This window comes from Microtus ochrogaster, chromosome 2, assembly GCF_000317375.1.
Source record: "Microtus ochrogaster isolate Prairie Vole_2 chromosome 2, MicOch1.0, whole genome shotgun sequence".
In the NCBI taxonomy this organism is placed as follows: Eukaryota; Metazoa; Chordata; class Mammalia; order Rodentia; family Cricetidae; genus Microtus; species Microtus ochrogaster.
In genome coordinates, this window is record NC_022010.1 from 12,848,452 (window position 1) to 12,862,807 (window position 14,356).

The window sequence follows — 14,356 nt, forward strand, 5'->3', positions numbered from 1 at the left end:
CACATCAGCCATGTCAGGGGCCTGTTCACACATCAGCCATGTCAGGAGCCTGTCCATACATCAGCCATGAGTCATGGCTGTCCACACATCAGGCATGGGTCATGGATGTCCACACTTCAGCCATGTCAGGGGCCGGTCCACACATCAGCCATGGGTCAGGGCTGTCCACACATCAGCCATGGGTCAGGGACCTGACCACACATCAGTCATGGGTAAAGGCCATTCACACATTAGCCATGGGTCATGAGTCATATGTATTCAGGAAAATGGAGTTGATGCCAGAAGCTAAGACTCATCCCAAGACAAAAACAAGTGATAGCAGACAGGGCAGTGATGGATGCTGGTGCCCTGCATCCATCATATTGGCTGTGCTGTGATGCCTGTCTTCGATTCTTGGACGACCAGTTTTCTTCAGTTCCTTATTGACTAACTAGGGACAATTTAAAATACCTCTAGCATAATGAAAAGTAAAAATAAGCCCATACAATATAGTTATCTGACTATTAACAAAGTTACACAGCTTGGTGTGGTGGCATGCACCTGCAATCCCAGCACTGAGGCAGAGGATGGCAAGTTCAAGGCCAGCTTGGGCAACAAAGTGAGAACCCATCTCAAGAACAGGTAAGTCAGCTGGGAGGTGGTAGCACACACCTTTAATCCCAGCACTCAGGAGGCAGAGACAGGTGGAACTCTGTGAGTTCAAGGCCAGCCTGGATTACATAGTGAGACCTTGTCTTTCTCAAAGAATCTGGAGGGCTGGTGCTGTCCTGGCAGCAGAGCCCTTCGCTGAGCACATGAGAGGCCCTGGTTCTAGCTTAGGACTGGAGCCACCAATGGTCACAAGCTGTGAAACTACTGAGTAACACAGAACATGGCAGAGGGCGGGACACGGGACACAGCCATAATACTTCCCGGTAAAGGGCTGGGGTGGTTAGACCAGGTTATTCCGGTCACTGAATGCCTGGAGCATAGAGATGGGGACCACAGGGCCTCCCTTTCATCCCACAATGGACGAGCTAGAAGCCAGGCCTACCTGGGAGCCCCTCCTCAGTTTTGGAGACGGGGTACCTAAAGAGGTTGACAGACTCGATTAGCGTAAGCCTGGAGGTGATGTCCTCCGCATTCTTGTGAATCTGGTGGACGAGAGACTCGAACTTGCCGATGGCCTGTTTGCAGCGATTGATGTAGTCAGCGATTCCTTGGGGGAAGAGGAAGCAACTTGGTTCCATCCCTGATGTCCTTGGCCCTCCCACCAGCTCTCGTGAGACCCATGGTGATGCCACTTAGCTCACAGACCCTGTCTCTGCACCTGTGTGGACTGAGCCATCACTAAGAGCCACTCATCCCCTGAAGGCTTGGGACCAAGATGTCTGTAGGGCAGGAATCTACCAGGCTTAGCAGAGGGCTTTATTGCATTCACAGATTCATTTGTGTTCATATTTGTGTGTGTACATATGTGTGTGCATATATATGTATATGTACATGTGTGTGCATATGTGAATGTACACATACATGCATAAGTGTGTGCATATGTTGTATGTGTATGCATGTGTATACGCATGTGTTTATGTGTGTGTGCACTTAATAAATTTGTGTAGTTTATATTCAGATATTGTGACATTTTGGTTTTACGAGATCATTACTTAAGGACCCTCTAGGTTCTGGGCAGGTGACTCCGTGGGTAAGAGTACTTGTTCTATAAACATGAGGACCTGAGTTTGAATCTCTGGCATGTACGTACATAGTTGGGCAAGCCTGTGCATACTATAACCCCAGCATTGTGGGCAGAGACAGGCAGGACCTGAGCTCGCTGGCAAGCCTACTGAGAAGTAAGAGATTCTGCCTTGACACTGGCCTCTGGCATCTGCATGCACATAGCACACCACACACACACAAGAAATACACATAAAACAAACTGTAAGGTGACCAGGAGCTGCGCGGTTACCTAGTGAATTCCAGTTCAGCCTCTTGTACCCAGAGCGGAACACCCTGAGCAGCTCCTGGGAATGGTCTTCCAGGAGGGCAGTCTCTGCCTCGTTCAGCGTGTTGATGAGCAGGTGGTAATGGTCCAGCATGCGTTGGATGCCCTCCGTGTACCTGTGTGCCCAGCACAGAGAGCAGTGAGAGATGCAGGGCAGGACGTGAGAACCACAGTAGCGCGGCCCCCAGAGGCCTGACTCTCCCCACCTCCTTGACTTCCGTCAGGACATCTGCAGAGGGCTGGGATGAGGCTCGGGGCCAGAGCAGTTGCGAGGGCTAGGCCCTGTCTGTCCTCAGAACAGTTCCAGGGGCAACTGTCCATCACATCCACACGGAGGGGCCTGCTAGTGCCCTGTGCCCAGGGGAGCAACTCCACTTGTGAGTCACTGCTGAGTTGACTCCCGATGTGGTCAGTATTGCTAGTCATTCACCTTCAGTGCTAAAGCTTCATGGGGATAGACTGGGGGAGGGGCCACCACTGTCTTTAGTCTGGCGCCCTTAAGCTGAGCCCACCACAGGTTCTGACCAGTGACAGCCACAACCCTCGGTTGCACAGACCTGGTTAATCTCAGGTCACAAAACAATACAGAGAGTTGTGAAGGAGCAGAGAGCTCTGTGGGGGGAGGGGAGGAGGAGCGAGGGAGGTGGGGTGGGGAGCTGGTTAGTATGCAAAGTGTACATAAGTAAAACTGTAAATATAATAAAAAAATTAAAGAAATGAGTTAGACATAGTGGCACACGCCTTTAATCCCAGCACTCGGGAGGCAGAAGCAGGTGGATCTCTGAGTTTTGAGGCCAGCCTGATCTGCAGTGAGTTCTAGGTCAGCCTTCAGCTCTACATAGTCCTGAACTCTTCGGTTTAGCAGCCACAGGTCCAACTGGACTATAGAGTGAGTTCAAGACCAGCCTAGACAACTGAGAGAGAGACCTTGTCCCCTCCAAAAAATTAATTTTTTTTGTCTGTTTTTTTCAAGACAACGTTTCTCCATAGCTTTGGAGCCTGTCCTGGAACTCACTTTGTAGACCAGGCTGGCTTTGAACTCACAGAGATCTGCCCGCCTCTGTCTCCCCAGTGCTGGGATTAAAGGCGTGTGCCACCACCACCTGGCAAAATTAATTTTTAAATAAGAATAAAATTAAATTAAAAATGAATAAAGGAAGCCGGGCGGTGGTGGCACACACCTTTAATCCCAGCACTCAGGAGGCAAAGGATGGCGGATCCCTGTGAGTTCGAGGCCAGCCTGGTCTACAAGAGCTAGTTCCAGGACAGGAACCAAAAGCTACGGAGAAACCCTGTCTCGAAAATTAAAAAAAAAAAATGAATAAAGGAAACAAGAGGTTTGAGGGGAGGGCTCCACCACCACCTTTGGGAGTGTCAGGTAGTGGTTTGAAGGGACAAACCAGTTGATGAAGTGCTTGCCTTGCAAATATGAGGACCTGAGCTCGACCTCCCTCTCCCATGTATAAAGCAGCATGGTGGGAAACTCCTACAGTCCCAGCACTAGGGAGGCAAAAACAGCTCCCTGTGGCTCACCAGCGGTCACCATAGCCAGACCAGGGAGCCGCAGACCAGGGAGAGAGTCTGCCTCAAAAATAAGGTGCATGGATGGTGTCTACGGACAATACCCAACTTTGACCTGGCACACACGTATGTATGCATGCACATGCACACACACATATACACACAGAGACACAGACACATACCTGTGCGCACGCGCACGCACATACGCACTCACACACATACATACACACTTTAAAACAACAGTAAAGAGTGTCAAGAGGCCCTGAGACCAAAGTGTCCCCTCTGACTGAAGAAGGGTCTTCTCACCTGAGGAATTTGTCTTCTTGGAGGGCCACGTTCCTGGCCAGTTCAGGGACAGTGAATCCCAGCTGCTCTAAGTACTTGGTTTCGTTAATAATCTCTCTGAGAACCGGAGGGAAGTTGATGACAAACACAACTCCCTTTTCCATAGGGGGCGCGTCCTCAGCCGTGATGGTGGTCTGTGGAAGAGACAACACGCAGCCTGGAAGTATCTGCCGCTGCTTGTAAAGCTCACTAGACATGATTTACACAGACCAATGGGGTCCCTTTCCCCAGCAGATGGACGCAGACCGGACTAGTGTGCCACGCAGTCTGTTTTGCAGAGTTGTTCAATAATCTAGTTTCGGGCTGGTGCTCATTGTGTGAAATGCTTGCTCTGGAAGCAGGAAGACCTAAGTTTGGATGCTCAATGCCGTGTAGAATTTCAGGCTTATGTGCACATGTGCATACCACAAATAATATCAGAGAGAGAGAAAGAGAGAGAGAGAGAGAGAACAGAAGGAAGGATTCTTGAGGTTGTAAGGCCAGCCAATCTAGCCAAATGCATGAGTTCTTGGTTCAGTGAGAGACCCTGTCTCAAAAAATGTTGTTGGGGGTAATTGAGGAAGACACATGATGTCAACCTCTGGTTTCTGCATATGTGAACATACGTGCAAACACTAAACACACAACTGGACTACAGAGTGAGATCAAAACCAGCCTAGGCAACTGAGTGAGACCCTGACCCAAAATAAAAAAGGAAGACAGACAGAACTATTTCTCAGCAGTAGAATACCCCAGGGAGGGGTTGGGGTGTGGCTAAGTACTTTCTTAGCGTGTACAAGGCTCCTACTTCAAACCCCAGCCCTGGGGAGTGAGGGAGAAAGAATTCTATTTAGTTGCCAATATTAGAATACTAGGTGAAGTCCTAGAAAAACAGAGATATCTGACTTTATTTGGAAAGCAGGGAAACCAAATCATGTTGGCAGGGACAGGCTAGAATTGGGTCGCTGACTCCCTTGGGGACCAGGCCCTGAACACCCCAGCTCCCCCAAGTTTATGATGCTCTGCCCTCATGGCAAAGAAGCTGCCCACTAGAAAGAGTTTCAGGGACAGCAGACACAAACCACCAGGTAAACAGACACTGACCTCCTGAGTGGTGGCCCCATGCCAGGCCCAAAGCCAAAGTTCAAAACCAGTCACCTGGGGGCCTTCGAGGTGACTCGGTGAGAAAAGGCACTTGCCACCAACCTGCGTTCAGTCCCTGGAGCCCACATGGAGGAGGAAAACTGGACCTGCAAGCTGTCCTCTGATGTCCACACGCACACAGAGGCGCACACACATCCACATGCTAATGAGTCGTGTAAAACCCATCGCCTGTGGCTCATGGAGAGTCAATTTCAGCACAGATCTGTCATTCGGTACACTCAATTATTTTAATTCATATCATGTGTGCAGGTAGATGGAGGGTGTGCATACATATATACATGTCTGTACATGGATGTGAAGGACAGACAGCAACCCCGGGCATCATTTCTCCCCTGCCTTCTGCCTTTTTTAAAAGATATATATCCCATTATATATATAATTTTATTATATATATATTAAATTTTGTCCGTAGACACCGTCCATGCACCTTATTTTTGAGGCATACTCTCTCCCTGGTCTGTGGCTCCCTGGTCTGGCTATGGTGACCGCTGGTGAGCCACAGGGAGCTGTTTTTGCCTCCCTAATGCTGGGACTGTAGGAGTTTCCCACCATGCTGCTTTATACATGGGAGAGGGAGGTCGAGCTCAGGTCTTCATATTTGCAAGGCAAGCACTTCATCAACTGGTTTGTCCCTTCAAACCACTACCTGACACTCCCAAAGGTAGTGGTGGAGCCCTCCCCTCAAACCTCTTGTTTCCTTTATTCATTTAAAAAAAAAAATATATATATGTATATATATAATGGGAGTGGGTATATACACATGAATGCAGGTAATTAGGGTCCAGAAGAGAACATCAGTCCCCTCCCCCTCCCCATGTGGACATGAGGAATCAAGCCTGGGTCCTCTCTCTACAAGAGCAGCATACACCCTTAACCCCTGAGCCAGCCGCACTTTTTCTTTTGAGGCAGGGTCTCTCACTGGCTGGAAACACCCAAGGTGTGCCTGCTTCTGGCTGAGCCGACTCCCCAGCCCCTCGACTTGTTTTCTGAAGGAGAATACCGAGCCACCCAAGGGGTGCATGTAGCTGCTGCCGTCCCTGCCCCCTCTGTGGCGGGGGGGATGGAAGGGCCCACCTTGGTGAGAAGGCTCTTCTTCATGAGGTGTGGGAGGCTCAGCTCCGTGCTCTCCTTCCACTGCTCGTACTTGCGGTCTTCGTAGTCCTTCATGGTCCTGCCCACCTCCAGGTACCTCTGCTTTACCTGCCGGGAGGTGGGACAACCGTCACCTTCTCCTCGCTCTACTGCCCCCACATAAACTATAGGGATTTTTTAAAGATTTATTTGATTTTTAATTATGTGTGTATGAGTGTGCATATGCACGTAAGTATGAGTGCCCACGAAGGCCAGAGGTATCAGATCCCCTGGAGCTAGAGAGTTACCATTGGTTGTGAGCCACACAACATGAGAACTACAAGTCTCCTGAGAAAGCAGTACTCGCTCTTAACCCCTGAGCTCTCTCTCCGGCCCCGAACGCTATAGTTCTTTAACGAAAACATCTGTCAGCCTCTGCTTTACCACATACAAAAGGCTTTGGGGTAAGAGATGGCCAGTGTCAAAAAGACAGTGGTCATGAGCATGTGGCTCAGCTGGAAGAGCATTTGCTCAGGCGCTCCACCCCCAGCACCACACAAGCCAGATGCGGTGGTGCTTATCTCTGATCCCAGAACCTGGGAGATGGAGGCAGGAGAATCAGGAGTTCAAAGTCCTCTCGGCTACACAGTGAGTTCGAGGTCAGACAGCTATGTAGGACCCTGCCTCAAAAATAAATCTAAAAGAGGATGGACGGATAGATGATAGATAGATAGATAGATGATAGATAGATAGATAGATAGATAGATAGATAGATAGATGGATGGATGGATGGATGGATAGATAGATAGATAGATAGATAGATAGATAGATAGATAGACAGACAGACAGAGATACATAAATGAATGACAATAGTCATCCTTCAAAGCAAAGTCAAATCTAAGGAGAAGCAGTCAGGCATCATGGGGACAGAGACTGGAAGAGAAGGAAGAAGGGAACAAGAAGGAAGCCTTAGATACGATACTCAGGAATCAGGGCATGCCACTGGCCAGCGAGGTGGCAGCCACCCAGCCAGAGGAGCACAGCGAGGCCTCCGGAGGCGGTGACACACCTCCTGGCCGCGTTCACTGTTCAGGAGTTCCTCTACCTCCTGGAACCTGAGGATGGTATGCTTGATCCTGTAGAAGAGGGAGCGCTCCCAGCAGATGGCGCCTGCCACCGGAGGGTGATTCTTGTACAGTGGAGGGTTGTCCAGGTTCTGCACAAAGATCTTATTAACGATGTCGATCTGAAAAGTGAGTGGGCGCTCTGGTCAGCCTCCCGTGGGCCATGCCAGACAGGCAAGACTTAGGTGGAGGAGGGAATTTTACAAGGAACGCAAATAAGGGCTGAGACTATGGGGACAACAAGACAATAAAAAATGAATAATAAATAAATAAATAAGATACAGTACAATATTTACTACTTTTTTCTTTCTTGTGCTCTCAATCTCTTTCCCTCTAAGCTTCCCAAGTTGTGTGCAGTAAAATAGCAAACCACACACCCCACATGTACTGATTTGATTGAATTATTTGAAATCCATAAACCTCTTCTAGAGGTGACCCCTGGCCGATGTTCCTTTGAAAGGAACGTCTATAGGCTGGGTTGTGGCATTGTGTCCACAGCCCAGGCAGCCATGGTTCCCGGTTACCTCCTTGCAGTACTGGGCCAGAATGTCATTAAACTTCATCATCATCTGCCGGTTGATGGCCTCCCGGGAGCGGATATGCTTAAACTTTAACAGCATGTCAAAGGCCGCTTCAGCCGACCGGAGCGTTTTGAAAGATTCGTCAATAAAATTTTTGGCTTCTTTCTCAATAACCTGTCAGAAGAAAAAAAAAAATAAGAAAAAGAAGGAAGGAAGGAAGGAGGGAGGGAGGGAGGGAGGGAGGGAGGGAGGGAGGGAGGGAGGGAGGGAGGGAGGGAGGGAGGGAGGTGAGGGAAGGCTGAAAAAAAAAAGCAGCTGCTATTGTGGCCTTTCAAGAAACCAGGGTGGAGGATTCAGCAGCTTGGGACAAGCCTCTGTCCTTTCTCAATGAGAGTTGCCATCGGGTCAGAGGAACTTGCCTGGACTGGGGGATGGCTCAGTTGGGAAAGTGTTTGCCTTGCAGGCATGAAGTTGGAACGCCAACACCCACATGAGAAACCTGGGTGGCCACACCTGTTACCCCATCTCTGAGGGTGGGAGCAGAGACAGAGAGAGACCCTGCCTCAAAGGAATATGTGGGGCATGGCAGAGCAGGACAGATGCCTGGCCTCTTCTGGCCTCTGCAGGAGCACACAGACACATGCAACACACACACACACACACACACACACACACACGCACGCATGCACGCGCGCGCACACACACACACACACACACACGCACGCACGCACGCACGCACGCACGCGCACAGAGATAAATAAATCCCTAAAAGGAGACGGTAAGCGTGAACAAACAGGGGAGGCCTGGCCTCTGCTTCTGTGGTGCAACCGATGGCGCTGTCACTTGCCAGAACTTCAAGCTTGAAGTCATCCATCACGTATTTCCAGTATGGAGAGGACTTGATGCTGAAGGGGTCAAAGCTCAAGCTTTCCATCGGGGTGACCAAACTGTCTACCCTGCAAAGGACATCGTCGATCCGCTTGGGGTCCCCCGTCACAGCCTTGAGCTCTGGACCAAATATGTTGTAAAATTCCTCCATGACCTGGGGGTAGGACAGAATGGAAGGGGGCTAAGCGTCCTTTGGTTTACTCTGACCTTTCTAAGCATAAATAGCATTTCGAGATTAGCCTGAAGGCAACCTTCTCCTCATCTGAGACCTTTGGTGCTATATCCATGCAGCAGAATAAGATTCAGATGCCCTGGGGCCTGGAGAGATGGCTCAGTGGTTAAGAGCACTGGCCGCACTTACAGAGGACCTGGGTTCCATTCCCGGCACCCACATGGCAGCTCACACCCCTCTGTATCTTTCTCACTCTGGATGCTCCCCTGTGAGCGGCCACTCTGACTAAACATGACATCATACAAGAAAAACAGAGAGAAGGGGAGCCAGAGTTCCTGCAGGCTGAGGGGGAGAGGGGCTGGTGAGATGTGAAGTAAAAACAGCTGAGCGTGGCGCACGAGTCTCTGCTATTCTGACAATGTTGAAATGAGGATGCACCTGCCGGACGGTGGTGGTGCACGCCTTTAATCCCAGCACTTGGAAGACAGAGGCAGGTGGATCTCTGTGAGTTCGAGGCCAGCCTGGTCTACAGAGCGAGTTCCAGGACAGCCAGAAAAACCCTGTCTTGAAAAACAACATCAACAAAAAAGCTTATGTATCAATCTAGTGACTCCATATTAGAATAAAGGGATTTATCTATTTTTTTTTCGGTTTTTCGAGACAGGGTTTCTCCGTGGCTTTGGAGCCTGTCCTGGAACTAGCTCTGTAGACCAGGCTGGTCTCGAACTCACAGAGATTTGCCTGCCTCTGCCTCCCGAGTGCTGGGATTAAAGGCGTGCGCCACCACCGCCCGGCTTATCTATTTTGAGACACAGTCTCATTATGTAACTCTGGCTGGCCTGGAACTCTCTAGGTAGACCAGGCTGGCCTCAGGCTCACAGAGATCCACCTGCCTCTGCCCTTCCTGTGCAAGGCTGAAAGGCGAGCACCACCACCCTCATCGATTCTGGGTTCCATCCCTCCCACCACATAAACAAGTTGGGTATACGGGTATAACTGTAATTCCAACACTTGGAAAGTGGAGGCAGGAGGGTCAGAAATTCAAGGTCTTCAACGACAAAGAGAGTAGTTTGAGGCTATCCTGGGCTACGTGAGACCCTGTCTAAAACATAATAATAAGGATTAAAGGAGAACAATAAAATGTTCAGAGAGAACTTTAAAGTCGCATGCCCTGGGGCTGGAGAGATGGCTCAGTGGTTAAGGGCATTGCCTGCTCTTCCAAAGGTCCGGAGTTCAATTCCCAGCAACCACATGGTGGCTCACAACCATCTGTAATGAGGTCTGGTGCCCTCCTCTGGCCTGCAGACATAAATAAATAAATAGTTAAAAAAAAAAAAAGTCGCATGCCCTGCACTTTCTTGTCCATGCTGCTGTTATGACAAGGTGAAGAAGGATGTGGGAAGAGATGGTGTCCTGTTTCCACGGTCTTTCCTGCAATGTCCCATTTTGTCATGCGTGGGCATGTATATGCCCGTGTGTGTGCATGTGCAACTAGATGCATGTATGTGTGCGTGTGCACGCGCACGTGTGTGCGTAACCAGAGGTGGATGTCAAGTGTCTTCCTCACCCACCTCTCTTTTCTTTGAGTCTCTCACTGAACCTGGGACCCACCTCCCCAGCACTAGAGTTACCGCAGGCTCAGCTTAGGCCCTGATGCGGGGGCTGGGGATCTGAACTCAGATCCTCACGCTTGCTCAACCCTTGCTTTGCTCACTGAGCTGCCTCATCAGACTGTGGAGATGTGACCAGCCCTGGTTTTGCTCTGTTAATTTTGTTTCCCCAGCAATGAGCGTGAGTTCAGGCACACCGTGGGCTCACCGTGAGTGTGCAAAGTGAATGAGAAGATGGATCACTGTAGTGATATTTCATTTGTATTTTAATAAATAAAGCTTGCCTGAAGATCAGAGAGTAAAACAACCCCACTTGTCTGCCTTACAGACCAGGCAGTGGTGGCACACACCTTTAATCCCAGCAGCCACACTAGTTTGCCACAGAAACCTGGCAGTAGTGGTGCACACCTTTAATCCCAGCCCTAGATAGGAATATAAAGTGGGTGGAGACAGCTCTCACACACAGTCTCATTCTGAGGATTCAGGAGGAGGAAGAAGGATCGCCATTTTGGACTGAGGTAGAGGTAAGAGCTAGTGATTAGCTGTTTTTCTTTTCTGACCTTCAAATTGAACCCCAATATCTGTCTCTGGGGTTTTGGGGTTTTGTTTTTTTGTTGTTGTTGTTGTTTTTGGTTTTTTGAGACAGGGTTTCTCTGTAGCTTTGGTGCCCGTCCCGGAACTAGCTCTTTTACACCAGGCTGGCCTCGAACTCCCAGAGATCCGCCTGCCTCTGCCTCCCGAGTGCTGGGATTAAAGGCGTGCACCACCACCGCCCGGCCTGTCTCTGGGTTTTTATTAGACAGATCACCTCCAGGCAAGGTCTGTGCTAGCCACCCAGACACTAAACATGCGCCCCTCTGCCCAAAAGTAGCGTGGGGTCAGGTCAGTGCCAAGCTGGTGGGTGGTAGACAGGCAAGTACCCAGTACCAGGAGAGCTCAGGAGGTGGTCTGCTAGCAGAGGGAGGCAGGGCACAAAGAAAAACCATGGAGCCTGCTGGGAAAATGATTCGGTTAGTAAAAAGCATGAGGACCCACAATGGATGGCCAGGCGTGGTGGCCCATGCTTATAATCCCAGTACTGGGGAGGTGGAGACAGACGGGTTCCTGAGGTTCACTGGCCGGCCAGCTGAGATACACACACAGAGCCACAAAAGACCTGGGGTACAGCAGGACATTCTAGTCCATTCTAGAATATTCTATATGTTCTTCTTTTGAAAGTTTCTAATGGGCCCTTTCAGGTCTTCAGAACCTACCCAGCACGGTGGCATCCCCCCATTCAAAGGCCAGAATGTTTCCTTCCATCAGGCAAATCCATAGACAACACAGAAGGCGTGGTTCCTACCTGCAGGACATCCGCAAGGTCCTGGCAGATGCTGGCCATGTAATCTGTTCTCTCAAACAGCCGCTTGCGGTCAAACTCCCATCGTGCCTCCCGACCAGAAGCCTCGATCTTGGCCCGGATGTCGAAGTAGGATTTCTTCCACAGCTTGAGAGTATTTCTGGCATCCAGGGTTTTGTGCTGGGCGTTCGCTCTGTTTTCTCTGTTAGGCAGAGATGCCAGGCTTCGAGCAAAGATGCAGCCGCCCACATCTGAGCCACACTCCCCCCAGGGCATTGGTATCTGAGAGGATTCTCCTCCAGGACCTCCCTGGCGCCAAGTCCTCCTCAGGGAATGTTTCTTCATGGGCCACTATGATTTGCAAGGGTGCAAAAAAAAACCCCAAGCTGGGTCCAGGCTATTCCTCAGCAGGAAAGCATGGCTACATGGGCGGGGGTGGGGGGGGTGGGGGGGTGACCTTGGTGCCTGTCCTCATGGTTACTGTGGCAACCTCGACCTTGGAGCTCAGATCCCGCGTGGAGGTGATCTCACCCACGCGGACCTTGTGGGGAGTGAGAAATGGCTGGGTGCAGCGTGGCTGTGGTGCATGTGTTTAGCTTTATGAGACGCTGGATTCGATCCCCACATCACGAACACACAAAATGGCTAAAAATCATCACCTGACAGGCTGCTCCTCCTGGGGGCCCAGGCCTAGGACTGAGCAAACCCTGGCAACTTACCTCAGTTTTTCCAAATGTAAAATCACACGCGTGGCACTGGAGACGCCACTCAGCCTTTAAGAGCATGTGGCCAGAGTTCAGATTCCATCATGCACTCTGGGCAGCACACAGTGTGTGTAACTAGAGTTCCAGGGTATCTGATGCCTGCTTCTGGCCTCGGCTGCAGGCCCTGCACACACATGTGCATACCTTCACACAGACACACACCCATACACATAAGTAAAATAAAGTAGGTCATGCATAGTGACGCACATCTTTAAGGCCAGCACTTGGGAGGCAGTGGCAGATAGATCTCTATATGGAGTCCCAGGCCAGCCAGAGATACGTAATAAGACCCAGTCTCAAACACATACATCATTGTGTGTTACACAATATAATCGTACGTGGAATTGTGTATGACTGTGTAAATAAAATACATGTTATATTTTAACAATGAAATGCTATGTGGTCATAAAGAGGAATGAAGTCTAGGTGATGCATATAGATCATGGATAAAAACCTTGGAGATGTCGTGACGAACAAAACACCACCCAGAAAGACTTGCTGTTGCATGATCTAGTCTAGGCCTTGGAACTTGGGGAGGGAAGAGGTTTGAAGTGACTTACTAAAAGGTGCCAGGCTTCTTTAGAAGATGAAGAAGATGTCCTTTTAAATATATGTTCTAAAATTTGTGTATGTGTGTGCGCGCGCACACGTGCGTGCGTGCGTGCATGTGTGTGTGTGTGTGTGTGTGTGTGTGTGTGTGTGTGTGTGTGTGTGTAGTGCAGTACCCAAGAAGGCCAGAAGGGGGGCATCAGATCCCCTGGAGCTCTAATTCCAGGCAGAAGGCTGTAAATTGCCTATGGGTGCTGGACACTGGACCCAAATTCTCTGGGAGAACAGCAAATGCTCTTAATCACTGAGCCACCTTCCCAGTCCTATAAAGAAGGCTCTTGAGTCAACTGACGTGATGGCTGGAACACGGAGAGCATTTGAATCTCTGATATGGTTTTGCAGTGCGGGGGATGAAACCCAGGCCTCCGTGCACTAGGCACCTGCTCTATGGCTGAGCCCCCCAGCCCTGAGCTGCACACAGCCCGGACTTCAGAGAGAGCCCCATTTGGCCCTGTGGCTTCTCACTTGAACAGGGTGCGCAGGTTGATGACTCTGCACACGCGCTCAGCGATCTCCCAGGCGATGCGCTCCATGAGCGGGATCATCCTCTCGTCCTTGTTGTAATGTCTCGAGATGATCCACACCATGCGGAGGGCGCTCATCATGGACGGGATGGTGTCCAGGACCACGTGGAAGTTGGAACCGTGTGTGATGTTCTACAAAAGCCAGACCGGGGACAGAAGAGGGGCTTAGCCTCCCTCTCCTCTCTCTCTCTCTCTCTCTCTCTCTCTCTCTCTCTCTCTCTCTCTCTCTCTCAACTTCTTAAACAGGGTGTCCAGGCTAGCCGCAAAATTACTACGTAACATCGGACAACCTTCAACTCCTGACCCTCTCTCCCATTTTCCGAGCACTGGGATTCCATGTGTGCACCACCATATCTGGTCCTGTAGAGTTTTTGTTTGCTTGTTTATTTGTTTATTTGAGACAGGATCTCACTATGTAGCACAGGCTGGCCTGACAGTCTGGATTCTTCTGTCTCAGCCTCCTGAGTACTAGGAGGATAGGAGTGCTATGGTGGTTTGGAAGAAAATGCTCCCCCAGGGAGGGGCACTGTTGGAAGGTGTGGCCTAGTTAGAGGAAGCATGCCACTGTGGGAGTGAGTTTTGCAGTCTCTTATGCTCAAGCTATGCCCAGTGTGACACACAGTTCACTTCCTGTTGCCTGCCGATCAAGACATAGAACTCTCAGCTCCTTCTCCAGCACCATGTCTGCCTGCACACTGTCATGCTTCCTGCCATGAAGATAACAGACTAAACCTCTGAAACTGT

General features: G+C 50.1%; 1 protein-coding gene across 1 annotated transcript in view; it reads right to left on the minus strand.

Moving 5' to 3' along the window:
* The window catches only part of Dnah10 (dynein axonemal heavy chain 10), a 121,566-nt gene that overhangs the window by 87,653 nt on the left and 19,557 nt on the right, over nucleotides 1–14,356 (minus strand). Inside the window, exons 9-17 of the mRNA XM_005344367.2 lie at nucleotides 13,554–13,744; nucleotides 11,719–11,917; nucleotides 8,554–8,748; nucleotides 7,710–7,880; nucleotides 7,131–7,307; nucleotides 6,065–6,190; nucleotides 3,809–3,981; nucleotides 1,946–2,097; nucleotides 1,034–1,198 (exon numbers count right to left, since the gene is read on the minus strand). Of these exons, the coding sequence (XP_005344424.1) occupies nucleotides 1,034–1,198; nucleotides 1,946–2,097; nucleotides 3,809–3,981; nucleotides 6,065–6,190; nucleotides 7,131–7,307; nucleotides 7,710–7,880; nucleotides 8,554–8,748; nucleotides 11,719–11,917; nucleotides 13,554–13,744 (1,549 nt within the window). The remainder of the gene's footprint in view (nucleotides 1–1,033; nucleotides 1,199–1,945; nucleotides 2,098–3,808; nucleotides 3,982–6,064; nucleotides 6,191–7,130; nucleotides 7,308–7,709; nucleotides 7,881–8,553; nucleotides 8,749–11,718; nucleotides 11,918–13,553; nucleotides 13,745–14,356) is intronic.